Consider the following 20,058-nt stretch of genomic DNA (forward strand, 5'->3'; position numbering starts at 1 on the left):
CAGAGGAAGAGGGGGCATCTTACCAAAGGAAAAGATAGTTACAGGAATTTGAGGAAGGGTAGAGTTTAGGTAAAGTCTAAATGAAGCAATGTTTTTATATGCTAAAAGCAAAGCAAGACTGATTATAAAGAGGTCAACGTCAGGTCTGGACTGTAAAGTGGACCCAGAGTTTTGTTTCCTTGGAAACTGCAAATTTAAGATGAAGGTTGAATTTTGTTTCCAGAAACTCCTTATCTGAAACTCTGTTCTTTGGTTGTAATTTGAAGCTACTTCTCTGTTTCTAAGTGACTTCTCTCCTCCAGGCAAGAGTGGAATGTTTCATTCTTACTGGTATAATTTCAAAGGAGCCCTGGTGGCACAGTGGTTAAGGACTCAGCTACTAACCACAAGTCAGCAGTTCGAACCCACCAGTTGCTCCATGGGAGAAAGATGTGGCAGCCTGCATCTGTAAAAATTTACAGCCTTGGAAACCCTATGGGGCAGTTCTATTCTGTCCTGTAGGGTTGCTGTGAGTCAGAATAGACTCAATGGCAACGGGTTGGTTGGTTTTGTTGTTATGATTTTAGACAACAGTGTCACTCAGTGAGTAAAAAAAGCAGTAGTTACTCAAAGATGGGGGTCATTATGACATTTTTTAGTTGCAGCTGGCTTTATACGTGTTATTCTATCCTCTTCAATGGCAGAGCAGATTTTTTCAGTCCAAGTTAATTTTTACTTTCTCACATCTGAAAATTGATGCCTCTTTAAGCTGCAAGGATAAGAGTGACATCAGATAGGTAAGAGTCTAAATTTCCTAGTACTACTGAACACAGTTTATACTTGTCTGAATATATCAGCAGTGACTCTGTGGAACAAATCAACAAGGTGAACAAATGTAATGTTCCCAGAATTATGCTTCTTGGCCAAGGTGTCCTTACAATGATATTGCACTAAGCCACGGGCACAGTGGGTAAATCCCACCTTCCTTGCTGTGTGGTAAAGATTAGCATGAATCCAATCCAGTCCTCATCTTCCCACTTCTCCACCTTCGTCCTCAGCTGCTCACACAGCAAACACTCTCTCTGATCCTAGTCACCCAAAGCTGGGTCAGAGCTCACAGATTAGACAGACACCATCTTTCAGACCAGCTACCCATGCAGCCAGACCCTAGGCAGAGCTAGGTCGGAGCTCATGCATTAGAAGGACACCTTCTTTCAGACTGCCAGATAGGCAGACACCAGCCCATGCTGGCTCTCACTGCCTCTGTGGGTTCATTAATTCAGTGGAACGTCTCACAGTCACATGAAGAGTACACCATACTTATGGCTACAGCCTTATTACACCCAAAAAGGATACAAATGAAGAGACATACGGTGAGGTCTAGGAGGGGTAACAGCGTGGAGCTTCCATGTCCTAAAGAGGGATGCACTACCTCTCCTGTGCATGGCCTTCATCCAGGAAGCACCTCTGAGCCTGAGGCTTCAGGGTTCTTACTGGCCTCCCCATGAACAAAGGCCAAATTGCTTTCTGCAAGGTGATTTCATAGCCCACATATATTGGGATCAGTTGTAGCACAGGCTGTTAGAGAATCTGACAATAACTTGGTGGTAAAGTCATTGGCTCTGCCTTCTCATCTTATCAACTAGATGATTAGAGATCATCTAATTCACCCCTTATTAAATTGAAAATGGGTTGTCTAGCTAAAATAGTCTAAGAACTTTGAAAGTGAATGCAATCAATATGTGTAAGTTTGTTTAAGAAAGTTTTTTTCTAATTATAAGTAATACAATCATTAAAGAAAGTTTAGAAAATACCAATAAGTATAAAAAGAAAAAACTCAAAATACTGAAAATACCACCTTTAGTAATTGTTTGTGTATATCTTCCTCTGTTTTATTTTGCTTTGTTGATGATTAGATAAAGAGATTTTAAGACAAATGTTCTGAAAAAAAATGTAACTTTTGGTTTTCATTGAAAGACATTTGGGAAAACAGAATTTTTCTAAACAGTTTTCTTATCTAATATGAGAATTGAGGGCACTGGTGGTTCAAGTGGTTTAGAATTTTTGCCTTTCATGTGAAAGATCTAGATTCAATTTCAGACCAATGCACCTCAAGCACAGCTACCACCCATCTATCAGTAGAAGCTTATGTGTTGCTGTGATGCTGAGCAGGTTTTAGCAGAGCTTCCAGACAAAGACAAAGACAGATTAGGAGTAAAGGCCTGGCAGTCTACTTTTGAAAATCAGCCACTGAAAGTCCTATGGATCACAATAGTTCGATTGTGTTGTGCATGGGGTTGCCATGAATTGAGGGCTGATTTGATGGCAGCTAACAACAAAAATATGGAAAGTACATTTACTGTTTAAATTTCAGTCTGAAACCAGGAGGGTTTACCTATTTAGCTGTGTAATGGTGAGCTGAGAAGATTAGAAGGTAAAAGTAATAAATACTTGGTTCCTGTAGTAAGAAAGAAAATTACAAAAAAAATATATATATATATATACACACACACACACATATATATATATGTATATATATATTGCTCAAACTTTATGGCTTTTAAATCCTAGGATTTAATTGGAAAATGTTCATTTATGATTTGATGGATTAACAAATTATTATACCTTGGAAAATATTCAGTATCTAAAATGTACTCAGTTAAAAGTACTCAATAGTACTTTGAAATTCCACAGTAAGCAAAAAGGGTAGTGAAAATTGTTAAATATTGATTTGCAGTTTGTTGGTTTTTTAGCTTTGACCTAAATTTTTGTATATAATTATATAGAAGTTTAAGAAATTGAAATTTTTTTTTTTTACTTTTTCTATCTAAAGGTTAAACATTGGTTAAGGTCTCTCATACATTTGGAAAATATTGTAAACTTGTTGGAATATAGAATTTCTTATAAGTTTTGTGATTACGCAAAATAGGATATTTTTCAGGGTGATATTTTTTCTTATTTTGTTTTTACTTTTTTGGTAGTGGTTGGATAGGGTCATGTAATATTTGCTGAGCAGTTATTTTGCCAAATGTAATGAATGCATGATTTGCCTAAGGAACTTATAATACTGGGACAAACAGGCATGTATACAGATTATAAGACACTAAGTACTGTGTATGTGCTTGGTATGATGGTGAGACAATAAAGGAGTGTATTTTACTTTGTTTGGGATAGGGAATATTAGAGAAGGCTTAAATTCCTTCTTCTCCTTTTTTTAGTAGACATGAAGACTAAAGACTCAACACAGTTTCTGTGTTGTTAAGAATTCATAGAAGAGACTACTACTAAGTATTAGTTATGATTTCGGAAAATGTCCACATATTTATAAGCATTTTGGTATTATACCATTTATTGTATGATTAATAAAGCAAACTATATAATGAGTTGCCTGATCTACTTAAGCAAGTTTTAAAATTACATTTAATACTTTTTAATTGAAGTATTACATTCATGCAGAAAAGTTTACAGATTGTAAGTATACTGTTTGATAAAATTTCACAAAATGAACATACCTGTGTAACCACCACGCAGATCAAGAAATAAAACTTTACCCATATCCCAGACCGTTCTTCCCATTGTGACCCCTCCTGATTGCTACCTTCCTGCCCAAAGGTAACTACTATCCCTGACTTCTAACACCTTGGATTAGTTTAGCCTACTTTTTAACTTTACATAAATGGAATCATACAATAAATATATTTGGATTTTAAAAATAAAGTAGCAATATGTAAAAATTTTACCCATAATCTAAGCCTTAACATTAAAGACTTTTTTTATTTTTACATCTTTCATTCTTTGCCCATGTGTATGTTTTATGCAGGGGGACGTGTCTTTTTTGTAGTTACAGATATACTTTATATATGGTTTGGTATCTGAAGGTATTATAAACATTTTCTATGTTGTATGGCCTTCATAGTTACAAAAGTATGTGAGGGTTACAGAGATATCAGAAAATACAAAGTAAAGGAAAAATAATCAACATTTTTAGTGTTTATATAATACGTATATCACAATTCAGTTGTTCTCTTGTTGAACACTGCAATAAATGTTTTCTAGGAAATAAAAATAATTTCACATATTTCCAAATTTCTAGGAGTAAAATTCTAAACAAAGGGCACAAGTCCATCTGTTGCTCCTGATGGATGTCCAAATTGTTTTCTAAAAGGGTTTTGCTGCCAGAAGTGTATAAATGCACTGGTGTCCATGGCAAGCCCTTGCCATTATTATTCTTATTTTTTTAAACTACTAATTCAGTAGGCAAAGAAATCGTACCTCATTATTTAAATGTACCTTGGATCACAATAAAGTAAATTGAAAATTTTCCCATAATTTTGTAACTATGCTTCATTTTATGCAAATGTCTTTCCCTTTGTCGTATTTAATATACTTTAATTCTACTAGCTCTCTTAACAGTCTAGTTTTGTATGTTATGGAAAACCACTTCCTTTAATTTTTACTCACTTTTCTCAGAGTAACATTTAGTCATGTGTCTTAGTCATCTAGTGATGCTATAACAGAAATACCACAAGTGGATGGCTTTAAGAAAGAGAAGTTTATTCTCTCACAGTCCAGTAGGCCAGAAGTCCGAATTCAGGGTGCCGGATCAGGGGAAGGCTTTCTCTCTCTGTCGGCTCTGGAGGAAGATCCTTGTCATCAGTCTTCCCTTGGTCTGGGAACATCTCAGCGCAGGAGCCTCAGGTCCAAAGGATGCGCTCTGCTCCCAGTGCTGCTTTCTTGGAGGTATGAGGTCCCCGTGTCTTTCTGCTTCCTTGTCTCTTCTTTCATATCTCAAAAGAGATTGGCTTAAGACACTACCTAATCTTATAGACCTTATCAGCATAACTGCCACTAATCCATCGTATTTCATCATAGTGGTAAGATTTTCAACACATAGGGAAATCAAATCAGAAGATAAAATGGTAGACAATCATAGAATCGTACAAGGGAATCATGACCTAGCCAAGTTAACAGATGTTATGGGGGGACACTGTTCAATCCATGACACCATGATAATGTAATTACATTTTTATTTCATCATTTGTATCTCCTACTAGAGTATAAACTTCTTCAAGAAAGGGTCTCTGCTCCAGTCAACCTTGCAAACTCCTGCATCTAATAGTGCCTGGCACACAGTAGGCAGTGATAGTAAATGTTTAATAAATCTATAACTGTAATGAAACAATACACATGGAAGTGCATCACAGCTCTTGACAGCTAATAACCAACAGCACACAGAGACCTTAGTGGTATATATTGAGGTTGTTGTTACGTGCCGTTGAGTCGATTCCGACTCAGCAACCCCATGTACAACAGAGTGAAACACTGCCTGGTCCTGCGCCATTCTCAGTCATTGTTATGCTTGAGCCTGTTATTGCAGCCACTTTTTGTCAGTCCACCTCATTGAAGGTCTTCTTCTTTTTCGCTGACTCTCTTCTTTACCAAGCATGATATCCTACTCCAGGGACTGATCCCTCCTGATAACATGTCCAAAGTATGTGAGACATAGTCTCACCATCCTTGCTTCTAAGGAACACTCTGGTTGTATTCTTCCAAGACATATCTGTTTATTCTTTTGGCAGCCCATGGTATATTCCGTGTTCTTCGCCAACACCACAATTCAAAGGTATCAGTTCTTCTTTGGTCTTCTTATTCATCGTCCATCTTTCACCTGCGTATGAGGCGATTGAAAGTACCATGGCTTGGGTCAGGCGCACCTTAGTCTTCAAGGTGACATCTTTGCTTTATAACACTTTAAAGAGGTCTTTTACAGCAGATTTGCCCAATGCAGTGTGTCATTCGATTTCTTGACTGTTGCATCCACGGGTGCTGATTGTGGATCCAAGTAAGATGAAATCCTTGACAACTACAGTCTTTTCTCTGTTTATCATGATGTCACTTATTGGTCCAGTTGTGAGGATTTTTGTTTTCTTTATGTTGAAGTATAATCCATACTGAAGGCTATGGTCTTTAATCTTCATCAGTAAGTGCTTCAAGTCTTCTTCACTGTCAGCAAGAAAGGTTGTGTTGCATCACGCAGGTTAATCAGTTTTCCTCCAATCTTGATGCCCCATTCTTCATCATATAGTCCAACTTCTCAGATTATTTGCTCAGCATAAAGACTGAATAAGTATGGTGAAAGGATACAACCGTAATGCACACGTTTCCTGACTTTAAACCACACAGTATCCCCTTGTTCTGTTCGAACGACTGCCTCTTGATCCGTGTACAGGTTCCTTATGAGTGCAGTTAAGTGTTTTGGAGTTCCCATTCTTCGCAATGTTATCCATAATTTGTTATGATCCACACAGTCAAATGCTTTTGCATGGTCAGTAAATCACAGGTAAACATCTTTCTGGTATTCTGTGCTTTCAGCCAAGATCTATCTGACATCAGTAACAATATCCCTGGTTCCATGTCTTCTTCTGAATTCGGCTTGAGTTTCTGGCAGTTTCTTCTCGATACACTACTACAGCCACTTTTGAATGATCTTCGGCAAAATTTTACTTGCATGTGATATTGTTCTATAATTTCCGCATTTGGTTGGATAACCTTTCTTGGGAATAGGCATAAATAGGGGTCTCTTCCAGTCAGTTGGCTGGGTAGCTGTCTTCCAAATTTCTTGGCATGAGCGAGTGAGCACTTCCAGTGCTGCATCTGTTTGTTGAGACGTCCGTTTGTTGAGCCTTGTTTTTTGCTAATGCCTTCAATGCAGCTTGGACTTCTTCCTTCAGTACCATTAGTTCCTGATCATATGCTGTCTCCTGAAATGGCTGAATGTTGACCAATTCTTTCTGGTATAGTGACCGTGTGTGTTCCTTCCATCTTCTTTTGATGCTGCCTGCGTAGTTTAATATTTTCGCCATGGAATCCTTCAGTAATGCAACTCGAGGCTTGAATTTTTTCTTCAGTTCTTTCAGCTTAAGAAATGCAGAGTGTGTTCTTCCCTATTGGTTTTCTACCTCCTCCTCTTTGCAGATGTCATTATAATACTTTGTCTTCTTGAGCCACCTTTTGAAACCTTCAGTTCTTTTACTTCATCATTTCTTCCTTTCCAAGAGCAAGTTTCAGAGTCTTTTCTGACATCCATTTTGGTCTTTTCATTCTTTCTTGTCTTTTTAATGACCTTTTGCTTTCTTCATGGATGTTGTCCTTGATGTCATTCCACAGCTTGTCTGGTCTTCGGTCATCAGTGTTCAACACATCAAATCTGTTCTTGAGATGGTCTCTAAATTCAGGTGGGATATACTCAAGGTTCTACTTTGGCTCTCATCGACTTGTTCCAGTTTTCTTCAGTTTCAACATGAACTTGCATTTGAGCAATTGATGGTCTGTTCTGCATTCGGCCCCTGGCTTTGTCCTGACTGATGATATTGAGCTTTTCTATCTTCTCTTTCCACAGATGTAGTTGATTTGATTCCTGTGTATTCCAGCTGGCAAGGTCCATGTGTATAAAAAAAAAAAAACGTGTATAGTCACCGTTTATGTTGGTGAAAGAAGGTATTTGCAATGAAGAAGTCACTGGTGTTGCAGAATTCTGTCACGTGATCTCTGGCATTGTTTCTATCACCAAAGCCATATTTTCCAACTACCAATCCTTCTTGTTTCCAACTTTTGCATTCCAATCAGTAGTAATTATCAATGCATTCTGATCGCATGTTCGATCAATTTCAGACTGCAGAAATTGATAAAAATCTTCAATTTCTTCATCTTTGGCATTAGTGGTTGGTGCATAAATTTGAATAATAGTTGTGTTAATGGTCTTCCTTGTAGGCATATGGATATTATCCTCTTATAGCATTGTAATTCAGGATAGATCTTGAAGTGTTCTTTTTAATGATGAATGCAACGGCATTCCTCTTCATGTTGTCATTCCGGCATAGTAGACCATGTGATTGTCCGATTCAGAATGGCCAATAGCAGTCCCTTTCAGCTCACTAATGCCTAGGATATCGATGTTTATACGTTCCATTTCATTTTTAACGATTTCTGATTTTCCTATCTTCATACCTCATGCATTCCATATTCCGATTGTTAATGGATGTTTGCAGCTGTTTGTTCTCATTTTGAGTTCCGATTGTTAATGGATGTTTGCGGCTGTTTCTTATCATTTTGAGTTGTGCTACATCAGCAAATGAAGGTCCTGAAAGCTTGTCTCCATTCACATCATTAACGTCGACTCTACTTTGAGGAGGCAGCTCTTCCCCAGTTGTATTTTGAGTGCCTTCCAATCTGAGGGGCTCATCTTCTGGCACTATATCGGACAGTGTTCCGTTGCTGTTCATGAGGTTTTCGCTAGCTGATTTTTTTCAGAAGTAGCCTGCTGGGTTCTTCTTCCTAGTCTGTCTTAGTCTGGAAGTTCAGCTGAAACCTGTCCTCCATGGGTGACCCTGCTGGTATTTGAATACTGTTTGCATAACTTCCAGCATCACAGCAACACACATGCCCCCTCAATAAGACAAAGTGACAGACATATGGGGGATATATCAAGGTAGAAAGTTCATTAAAAGCATATGTAGATCATGATTCAAAGGCAGGTCCAAAAACAGAAGTTTCAACCATTAATCAGGGAGTATTCTGCCACCAAAGCCTATAGAAATGATCAATCCTTGCACATACCTAGGTATAAAGAACCTCAGTAAGCCAAACAAAGAAACAAAAACTTCATCACATCAATTGCTGGAAAAGAAGACTTGGTTAAGCAAGCAAAAACCTGAAGAATGGGCATCACCTCTAACAGGGTTTTGAAGAGTGCAAGATGGCAATGAAGGAATGAGTAGACTATAAAGCAAATTAGAAATTCAAGCCCCACAAGAACACCTATTTTCCTCTCTTCTGCTTAATTATTCCCACGTATGGTTTTTTTTTTTTTTATGGGTTTACTGGGTTTTATGGTTGAATACCAGGAAACCCTGGTGGTGTAGTGGTTAAGTGCTATGGCTGCTAATCAGAAGATCAGCAGTTTGAATCCACCAGGTGCTCCTTGGAAACTCTATGGGGCAGTTCTACTCTGTCCTGTAGTCTCTGTGAGTCGGAATTGACTCGATGGCAAGAGTTTGCTTTTGGTTTTGATCTGGCTGTATAGTAGTTTCTGAGATCAGGTAGTGTGAGGTCTCCTATTTTGTTCTTTTTCTTCTCTAATGCTTTGCTTACCTGGGATCTCTTTCCATATAAAGTTGATGACTAATTTCTCCATCTTGCTGAAGAATGCTGTCGGTATTTGGGTCAGGACTGCATTATCTCTGTAGGTTGCTTTGGGTAGTATTGACATTTACCCAGTGTTGAGTCTTCCTATCCATGAGCATTTAATGTTTTTCCATTTATGTAGATCTCTTTTGGTTTTTTGCAGTAATGTTTTGTAGTTTTCTTTGTATTGGTCTTTTACGTCCTGGGTGACGTAAAATGATATTGCTTTCCTGATTTCCTTTTTGAAGTTCTTTGTTGGTGTCAAGGAATCCAGCTGATTTTTATATGTTGATCTTGTATCCTGCTACTCTGCTGAATCTTTCTATTAGTTCCAGTAGTTTTCTTGTGGAATCTTTGTCGTTCTCTATGTACAGTATCATATACCATCTGTGAATAGGGATAGTTTTACTTCTTTTCCAGTTTGGGTGCCATGTATTTCTTTTTCTTGCCTTATTGCTCTAGCTAGGACTTCAGCACAATGTTAAATACTAGTGGTGATAAAGGGCATCCTTGTTTTGTTCTTGTTCAATTTGGGAAATTTTAACTACTGTTAGTATTCAGGAAACTGTGTGTGAATCCTTCTTTTCTACTAGACACATTCTGTATGTTTCAGAGTTCTGTTTTACTTATTTTAGCGTTCAACCATGCCACCTGTTACCTATTTGCATGAGTAGTTCTTTTTTGTATTTATGGAGCTCCTGTTATTAAGCTGAGAGAGCCCTGGTTGCACAATGGTTATAGTGCTCAGCTGCTAACTAAAAAGCTGGCAGTAAAAACCTGCCACTCTGTAGAAGAAAGATGTGGTCGTCTGCTTCCATAAAGATTTGCAGCCTCAGAAACCCTATGGAGCAGTCCTAGTCTGTCCTATAGGGTCTCTGTGAGTTGTAATTGACTTGACTGCAGTGGGTTTGGTTTTTTGGTTGTTATTAAGCTGGAGTCCCTAGGTGGTTCAAACAGTTAAAGTGCTCAGCTGCTAACTGAAAGGTTGAAAGTTTGAGACCACCCAGAGGCACCTCAGAAGAAAGGCCTGGCAATCTACTTCTGATAAATAGCCTCTGAAAACCCTTTGGAATACAGTCCTACTCTGACAGATATGAGGTCATCATGAGTTGGAATCAAGTTGATAGGAACTGTAACTGTATTATTAAGCTGAATAAAAGTAAGGTTATGCCATGAGGTTTACTTTTCTTTATTAGATAGGACAAAATTAGGTAGTTAGTGGTAATTTGTGCTTTAAAGGTTAATTGTTGAAATTCTGGAAAAATTTGAGAATTTATTTTTCAAATAAATATTAGTTCCTAGTGGGCACAGTGAGGAGCCTCAGGGTGCAGGGGTTGTTCTACTTCTTAATCTTGGGTGATGGTTACAAGGATATTTGCTTTGTAATTTGTTAAACTGTAATTATATTTGATGTACTTATATTTGTATGTTATGTTTCACAATAAAAATATTTAAATAAAAATTAGTTGCTATAAAATCTAAAACAGTAAAGGTCATGGAAGAAAAAATAGGGACAATGCTAGGAGCCCTAATACGTGGTATAAACAATACAAAACATTACTAAAAATGCACAAACACCAGAAGAGAAACTAGACAACTGGGAACTCCTAAAAATCAAACACTTATGCTCATCGAAAGACTTCATTAAAAGAGTAAAAAGACCACCTACAGACTGGGAGAAAAAATTTTTGGCTATGAGAAACCCGATCAGCGTCTAATCTCTAAAATCTACAAGATACTGCAAAACTCAACAACAACAACAAAAAAAAAATTAAAAAATGGGCAAAGGATATGAACAGGCATTTCACCAAAGAAGGCATTCAGGCAGCTACCAGATACGTGAGGAAACGCTCACAATCATTAGCCGTTAGAGAAATGCAAATCAAAACTACAATGAGATACCATCTCACCCCAGTAAGGCTAGCATTAATCCAAAAAACACAAAATAATAAATGTTGGAGAGGTTGTAGAAAGACTGGAACACTGCTACACTGCTGGTGGGAATGTAAAATGGTACAACCACTTTGGAAGTCAATTTGGTGCTTCCTTAAAAAGCTAGAAATAGAAGTACCATACAATCCAGCAATTCCACTCCTTGGAATATATCCTAGAGAAAGAAGAGCCATCATATGACTAGATATATCCACACCCATGTTCATTGCAGCAGTGTTCACAATAGCAGAAAGATGGAAACAACCTAGGTGCCCATCAGTAGACAAATGGATAAACAAATTGTGGTATATTCACACAATGGAATACTATACAACGATAAAAAGAACAATAATGAATCTGTGAAACATCTCCTAACATGGTTGATCCTGGAAGGCATTATGCTGAGTGAAATTAGTCACTAAAGGGCAAATATTGTATAAGACCACTGTTAAAAGAACTCAAGAAATAGTTTAAACACAGAAGAATACATTCTTTGATGCTTACAAGGGTGGGGAGGGAGAGAGAGGGGCAATTACTGACTAGATAGATAAGAACTATCTTGGGTGAAGGGAAGGACAACACACAATACAGGGGAATTCAGCAAAACTGGACTAAATCAAAAGCTAAGAAGTTTCCTGAATACAACCAAACACTTCGAGGGACAGAGTAGCAGGGGTTGGGGTCTGGGGACCATGGCTTCAGGGTACATCCAGATCCATTGGCATAACAAAGCTTAAGAAAATGTTCTGCATCCCATTTTGATGAGTGGCATCTGGGGTCTTAAAAGCTATGGAGCAGCCATCTAAGATACATCAATTGGTCCCAACCCACCTGGAGCAAAGGAGAATGAAGAACACCAAAGACACAAGGAAAATATTAGCCCAAGAGGCAGCGAGGGCCACATAAACTAGAGACTCCATCAGCCTGAGACTGGAAGAACTAGATGGTGCCTGGCTACCACCGATGACCGCCCTGACAGGGAACACAACAGAGAGTCCCTGATGGAGCAGGAGAAAAGTGGAGTGCAAACTCAAACTCTCGTAAAAAGACCAGACTTAATGGTCAGACCGAGACTGGAGGGACCCTGGAATACATGGCTGCTGGACTTTCTGTTAGCCCAGAATTGAAACCATTCCCAAAGCTAACTCTTCAGACAAAAATTAGACTGGACTATAAGACATAAAACGATACTCATGAAAAGATGCTTCTTAGCTCAAGCAGATACATGAGACTAAATGGGCAGCTCCTCTCCAGAGGCGAGATGAGAAGGCAAAAAGGAACAGGAGGTGGTTGAATGGGCATAGGAAATTGGGGTGGAAAGGAGGGGTGTGTTGTCAAATCATAGCAAGAGCAATGGGTCACATAACAATGTGTATAGATTTTTGTATGAGAAACTGACTGGAACTGTAAACTTTCACTTAAAACACAATAAAAAAATTAGTTGCTAGTCTCTAAATGTGTATATTTCAGGTATTTTGGGAGGAAAGGGATTGAAATATTCAAAATGGATATTTAATATTTTAAAATATGCATGGGGTCAGAGTGATAGTTGGTAGTATGTTCAGGCAGGTTATACCAACGTCCAATTTCAGGAAAACTTCTATTTTGTCTGTATAGGTTTTAATGGGACATCTTTTTTAAAATAACAGTTTTTGTATGTGCAAATGAAGTAACTTTTCAATCTTTTAAATTATATCTTCATAGTAAATGTTTTGCTGTATGGGCACAAGATTGCTTATTTTAGTTATTTTTTAGTAATTAAGAGTTGAAAGTTTATTCATTTTAATTTTCTTCATGAAAGATTAGGGATAATAAGACGGTATGTCTTTCGTGCCTGTATGAATTTCTCCTTAAACAAATTTTCTAAGATGGTGGAGTTACCTTAGGGATGGTGCTTTTATGTGAAGCTGCTACCTCTGACATGGATATTGGGAAACGAAAGAGTAAGTCATATCATTTTCCAAAATCTATCAGTTCTGCCTTTAATACTGAAAAAGAATATTCTGTTAATCATTTTCCCTCATTAGTTACAGGATAAGGATGTTATTTTCCTTCTTTACTATTATAAAAGTAATAAAAGAGAAAAAACAAGAGTGTGGAACATTTTGTAGGGGAGACTCACCCATTACTCTACCACTGAAAAAATGTAATTTTAACATTGTAATATATTTTCTTCCAATTTTCAAAACTTTTTAAAAATTATATGTCTAAAATGTTGAATCTTGTACTCCCATTTTTAAACTGGAGTATTTTCCTATGGTAATATATATTTTCTTATACATAGTTTTAAAATTATGCTCTAACTATAATGTAATTTACTTGTGATTTTGCTAAATGTTCAGGCTTTTTCTGATTTTCATTAGAAATTCATTTTATAAATGCTACTGTGCTAACTACATGGTACATTAAGCTTTATCCTCATTTCATATTATTTCCTTGGAATAGATTCCTAGACGTCGAGTAACTGTGTGGTCCTGTGTATGCATATTTTCAATTCTCCTAATGTTTTAAACTGATGGTGCCAAATTCTTTTCTCCAAAAGTTGTAACATTTTCAATTCCTACTAATGGTATTTAAGAATGCTTGTTTCACTGTAACTTTATCAGCATTAAGTAATCTCATATACATATGCATATGTATAAATATATTTGCAAATTAGATAAGGAGGAAATGTTATATTATTTTGTATTCTTTTGATTATTAGTGAGGTTGGATGTTTTCCTAAATGGTTATTAGTCATTTGTATTTTCCTTTCTGCAAATTGTCTTTTTCCATTTATCTATTAGAATCTTAGTCCTTTGCCTAAAGTGATGCTTTTCTATACTTTTTCTATGCTGAGTATTTGTTAATACTCAGAAAAAATATTATGTTTAACTTTTAAATGTTTAGCCATAGATCGTATTTTGTCAAAGTTAGAAAAGGGGAAGTTTTTTTTTCCCTAAATATAACAAGGAGACCCTGGGTGGTGCAGATAGTTAGGTGCTCAAGTACTAATCAAAAGGTTGGTAGTTTAAACCCACCCACAGATGCCTGGGAAGAAAGATCTGGCAACCTGCTTCCAAAAGTTCACAGTCTTGGGAACCCTATGGAGTGCAGTTCTAACTCTGTACAACATGGGGTTGCTATGAATCAGAACTGGCAACTGGTTTCTTTAAGTATACCAAAACTAAAAGTTGTTTTTAATGTTAGCGAATATGTATGTTTCTTTAAAGCTTTCATTAGTGTAGCACACATGATTTCCCATATCCATACCTCTACACTCCTTAGGGAGCCCTGGTTGCACAGTGGTTAAGAGCTCAGCAGTTAAAAAAGGTCGGCAGTTGTAATCCACCAGCCGCTCCTTGGAAACCCTATGGGGCAGTTCTACTCTGTCCTATAGGGTCACTGTGAGTCGAAATCGGCTCTGCGGCAACGTGTTTGGTGTTTGGTATGGTTTATGCTCCTTATAGGAGCTCTAAGCAGTGGTTCAGTGCTTGGCTGCTAATGCAGAAGTTGGCAGTTCGAACTTACCAGCTGTTCTGTAGGACAAAGATGTGGCAGTCTGCTTCCATAAAGATTTACAGCCTTAGAATCCCTGTGGGGCAGTTCTTCTCTGTCCTCTAGGGCTGTAGGGTTACTGTGAGTCAAAATCCACTCAACAGCAATGGGTTTTGGGGTTTTTTTTTTCTTTTTAATGCTCCTTAGCCAGTCTTAAGGAGCCCTGGTGGTGCAGTGGTTAAGCAGTAGGCTACTAACCAGAAGGTTGGTGGTTCGAACCTACCGGCCACTCCCTGGGAGAGAGATGTGGTAGTCTGCTTCCGTAAAGATTTACAGCCTATGGGGCAGTCTAATCTGTCCTGCAGTGGGTTTGGGTTGGTTTTTTAGCCATTCTTAATCCATGGACTCAAACAACTTCAAGTCTTGGGAATCCTTAGTTGAGCATTGTAGGGTCAGCATCTGGAGTTAAGATTGTTAATTACGATGCTGAAGCAGAGCATCTGGGATTAGTGGAGTGAGTTATGAATTTTGAGCTAGTAATCAGGTTTTTCTTCATTATTCAAATGAGGAATCCACGTTGAATCAGTTCCTCATAGAAGGCACTGTACTTTGCCTGTACATGAATAAAGTACTTTAAAGTGAGGCTGTCACAATGACATTAACAGATGTCAATAATAAAATAAAGCTACTTGTAAAGATTTAAAAGAAGTTTAATAACTTAATCAGTAGTTTAATTAGTAGTTTTCTTGTCAGTAGTAAAAGGCTTCTGACACTGAATTCTTGAGTGAGATAGCTTTAAAGAAATTCATTATTCCTACAATTTAATTGTACAAGTATATAAATGGAGTCACTCTATTGTATTGTAATAGAGCAAATTAAAGGGGAAAGCAAACTTCTGAAGATTAAAGAATACGGAAGAAAATTGTAGCAAAGTTGAAATTTATCAGTAGATTATAGCCCTTGCTTTTCACTCTGAGAAGTGTAGACTAGATTTGTGTGTTTGCTATGGTTTACATGCTCATTTTACTCTCCTTTTGTTTTTCTGCAGTAATGTGCATGGCTGGTATTGGACTCGTTGTATTATTCTTCAGTTGGATGCTCTCTATTTTCAGATCTAAATATCATGGATACCCGTATAGGTATGATTTTTATTTTTAATCTATATGATGATTACCTATACTTAAAATTAGAGTTATTTTAGAATATTTTCTTATACTATATTCTTTTCTGCTTTCCTACAAACTATTCTAGCTTCTAGAACAGAGAGATATGCCTTAATTTAGATATGTTACATATAAAAATTAAAATAATTATGGTATAGTAGACAATAGTATATGATTTCTTGTCTCAGGACTATCTGTTGGAGTTACTCTGACATCATGTAATTTGGTCCAGAAATCTACAACACATAGTGATTAGAACATTTTTTACCACATTTACTCACACAACTCTTTGTCTGCATACTACACTTCCTCTTGTGGAGGAAGTAATATCTATGTATATATTTTTTAACTTCCTCTCATGTCTACACCTCAAGGCTGAATGGCATAAACAGAACATTTGATCACAATGCAGTTTGCAGATCATTTAAGAAAGCATGTTTAAGAAAATCTAATCAGTTTGAAATATTCATAAAAGTCCCTAAAGCTGAGAGACGAAATTATTTTCCTGGTTATAGATTTACCTTCTTAATAGCTGAGATAAATGTACCTATATAATGGGGGGAGGGCGTTGTGAATTTCATAATCTCAATGTTAATATAATTCCTATTTTTTAAACACAATACTATCCTGTTTTGGAGCCCTGGTGGCGAAATAGTCAAGAGATTGGCTGGTAACCAAAAGGTCGGAAGTTGCAATCCACCAGTTGCTCCTTGGTAACCCTGTGGGGCAGTTCTCCTTTGTCCTGTAGGGTCACTGTGAGTCGGAATCAACTCTACAGCAACGTGTTTGGTTTTGGTTTGGTCCTGTTGTATAAAGGACTATGAACAGTAAAGATAAAGTATATCAACTAATATATATTTTTGAGACACAAATTCATTCTTCATATTTTTAGCACAAGTTTTTAGTAGATAATTTTGAACAACTTCCTAGTTGATTCATTATATTTCTAGATGTCTTTTTTATTGTGCTTTAGATGAAGGTTTACAGAGCAAATTAGTTTCTCATTAAATAACTAACACACGTTATTGTTTTGTGATGTTGGTTGTCAACCCCAACCCCACGACATGTCAGCACTCTCCCCTTCCCAACCTTGGGTTCCCCATTATTAGCTTTCCTGTCCGCTCCTGCCTTCTCTTCCTTGCTCCTCGGCTAGTGTGCCCATTAGTCTCCTTTTGTTTTATGGGCCTGTCTAATCTATGGCTGAAGTCAAGATGTCTTCTGATTAATGGACAACGTAAATTAATCTTTTTTATTTATTTTTCTTGGCAACTTATTTAATTTTGAGACAGAAACCTCCTAGACCCTTGACTATTTCACGTAAAAATCTTCCAACTTTATACTTTCATTCTTCAGTGTTTGTGTGTTTGAAAATAATTTTTCCTCTATAGAGTACTAACTAGAATGTTAGGGTAATCTTGCCAGTACTTCTTTTACTTATTTGATCACCAGGGTTGATCCAGTTGTTAATTGGTGTCTCTGTTCAAGAGAGATTTAACTTGAGGTTGTGTCTATTTCCATTTCTCCTAAGACTGCCTAGTCTCAGTGTTTCTTACTTTTTGTTATTGCTTCTCAGAGATTATCACACATGTACCAAAGCACTCTTTATTCTGCTAAAATCAAGATACTGCGTATTGATTACAAGTAAAGTCTACACTTCTTTCACAGACTAATGGCTTGGTATATATTTATATTTTTTCAGCTTTCTGATGAGTTAAAAAGGATCCCAGAGATAATGAAGACACTGGAGTAACGGAAATTGAAAAACGAAAGATGTATGTGTATGTGAAAAGAAGAATTTATGTATTTTGTATTACTTCTTTTTTTTCAAGTGATTTAAATAGTTCATCATTTAACCAAAGAAGATGTGTAGTGCCTTAACAAGCAATTTCCTTTCAAATTCATGAAGTATTTGGGATATGATTCTCCTCTTCTTAAACTTCCCCTCCCAGTGAACATTGTGGAGCATTTAATTTAGTAGAATTCAATATATTATAAAATAAATTTAAACTGCTACTTCATTTTAATTAGAAGAAGGCTCAAAACTGGCTTTAGTTAACTTTTGGTCATTTAATTTTATATTTTCTTATCTAAAGATGACAGATAAAAGTCCTGACCAGGTGTTCTCCCATATGTCTGCTGCAGATAACTGCATCAGGAATCCATTCTTAGCTTTTCCATCTTTGCATGGATGTGTATACTTTGCACATTTTTCCTTTTAGGCAGAGAAACTATATCTGCTATATGGTCTTCTGAAAATGGAACACCATTCTTCAGAGTACACTTTTAGCCTTTAGGAAAAAAGAAATACCTAGCCAGTACTTCTCTCATCTTCCCTACTGAAATACAGGGCTATCTGTGCTTCTTGGTGGTTGTAGTCATTGGAAAGCATCTCTAAATATAGGATTATGATTTCTCATAAGTGTGGTGTTAACTACCTTGTTTTTGGTAAGATTTCAGATTCATTCCACCTCCCTTCTTTTATTTAAGGTGGCCTATCTCTAATAAAAATGTAGCTTAGTGCTTAAATCAGTGTAATTTATAAATGGTCTAAAATGCTCCTGCAGATTATTACATATTTGTACCTAAGAGAAAAATAGGCTTACACATAACTCAGCTGGTGAAGTTGAATTCTGTATTACAAGTTAGGACATATTTCATTAACCCTTGTGTTTAGGAGGAGGACCTAGAGTTTGAAAAGATAACCGTGAAATAATTGAGTTGTTGCCTGTGTCTAAAAAGTGTTTCATGAAAACTGTTCTGTTTTTGCTATTACTGTAGCGTTTATTCTCTCCCTTTAAGTGGCGAAACAATGAAAAAATTTGAAGGGGTTTTGTTTGAATTTTGTGTTTTTTCCTGTCAGTGGAGCTAACCATATGTGCTAACCAAATTTCTATGAAAAATTAAGTTGATGGTTATTATTAGATCTAACTATAACCTCGCCCATAGTCATGAAAAGTAACCTGAAATGCCACTATTATGGAAACATGAGAATTGTGGTTGTGAAAAAAATTTGTAAAGAAATCTCAGAAGTATCAAATTAAAAAAATACTGTCACTGCCTCTGATAATTCACTATCTAATAAATCTCCCACGTGTGTTATAAAATAGAAATTTGCAAAAAGAGATGGGTGAAATTGCCTATTTTATTTTTTTGTTGTTGTTAGTAGATCTGGTGGGTGAAGCCATATAGTTGATTTTTACTCTAATGTAGCTTTTTGTTAATTACTCCCCTTGTAAATTATGTGATTCTGGGTTCCTTTTTCTGCTGTTCTTGTACTTGTCTCAGGCCAAATAAATTTATGCTGGGATTCTTATGGTTGAGACTTGTATGAAATGCCCTGGTTTGTACAGACTGACCAGGAGACTACTACTGCCATTAATCTATAGCTCCAAATAATTTGCCATGAGCATTGAAAGAATGGAAGTTTTATATATATATATTTTTGTCTCCTTTATCTGTAAGAGCACATTCTTCTGTAAAGAGAAAAGTAGCGATCTGATTAAAATCTATGGAAAGCAGATTTGCTACATTTAAAATAGTGTTACTTTTGTGGAGATTTTGAAATCGGCTTTCATCTGAAGTGCCTTAAGTAGACTTAATTTACTTTCCTAGTAATCATTTAAATATCACTTGTAATCCATTTAAAAAATACTATTCAAAATGACACATTGTAGTGGCAAAGATAACCAAATGTCTGGCTGTTTGCTTTTTGATCATTTCAATAAACTTTTACAATGTGAATTCTGAGTTTTTGATTAACATCTAAAGAGGGGGAGAATTTACTTTTCTTTCTTTTTTATTGGAAAAACATATATAGCAAACATTTGCCAATTCAACATTTTTCCCATGTATAGTTTCATGATATCAGTTACATTAATCATGTTGTGTAATCATCACCCATAATCATTGCCAAATTTTCCATTTAAAGATGGGTGAATTTAAAGCACTAGACTTCCACCCAGTGCTGTCGAGTCGATTCCGACTCATATCGACCCTAAACACTAGACTAACCCAGTAAAAAAAAAAAAACACTAGACTAGAATAGTAAAATGAGAATGTTCCGTTTTGAAATTATAATTAAATTTCTTGTTGTCCTAACGACAATGAGTTTGATAGGCCAATTTCCTTAATTATGTCTAGATTGAGATGTATTCTTTCAGGACTCAATATATAGTTATTCATTAATGTTGTCACCCGTTAGATTAATCAATACAGCCAAGTAGATGAATGCCTGTTTTCAATGGTTGATCTAGCTTTTATCTCAGTCAGTGAGCACCCCTTGTCTAGGCAGTTCCCTTTTGGTCATACCCCACTTAGGTAACTC

At 36.6% G+C, this 20,058-nt stretch overlaps 1 protein-coding gene across 2 annotated transcripts in view; it reads left to right on the forward strand.

Moving 5' to 3' along the window:
• Positions 1–19,475, forward strand: part of MAGT1 (magnesium transporter 1) — a 70,006-nt gene extending 50,531 nt beyond the window's left edge. For both annotated transcript variants that reach the window (XM_049873314.1, XM_049873315.1), the window contains exons 8-10: positions 12,963–13,037; positions 15,620–15,710; positions 17,434–19,475. In XM_049873314.1, the coding sequence (XP_049729271.1) occupies positions 12,963–13,037; positions 15,620–15,710; positions 17,434–17,449 (182 nt within the window). In that variant the 3' untranslated portion in view covers positions 17,450–19,475. The remainder of the gene's footprint in view (positions 1–12,962; positions 13,038–15,619; positions 15,711–17,433) is intronic.
• Positions 19,476–20,058: the final 583 nt, after the last annotated feature.

The sequence above is a fragment of the Elephas maximus genome, chromosome X (assembly GCF_024166365.1).
Source record: "Elephas maximus indicus isolate mEleMax1 chromosome X, mEleMax1 primary haplotype, whole genome shotgun sequence".
In the NCBI taxonomy this organism is placed as follows: domain Eukaryota; kingdom Metazoa; phylum Chordata; class Mammalia; order Proboscidea; family Elephantidae; genus Elephas; species Elephas maximus.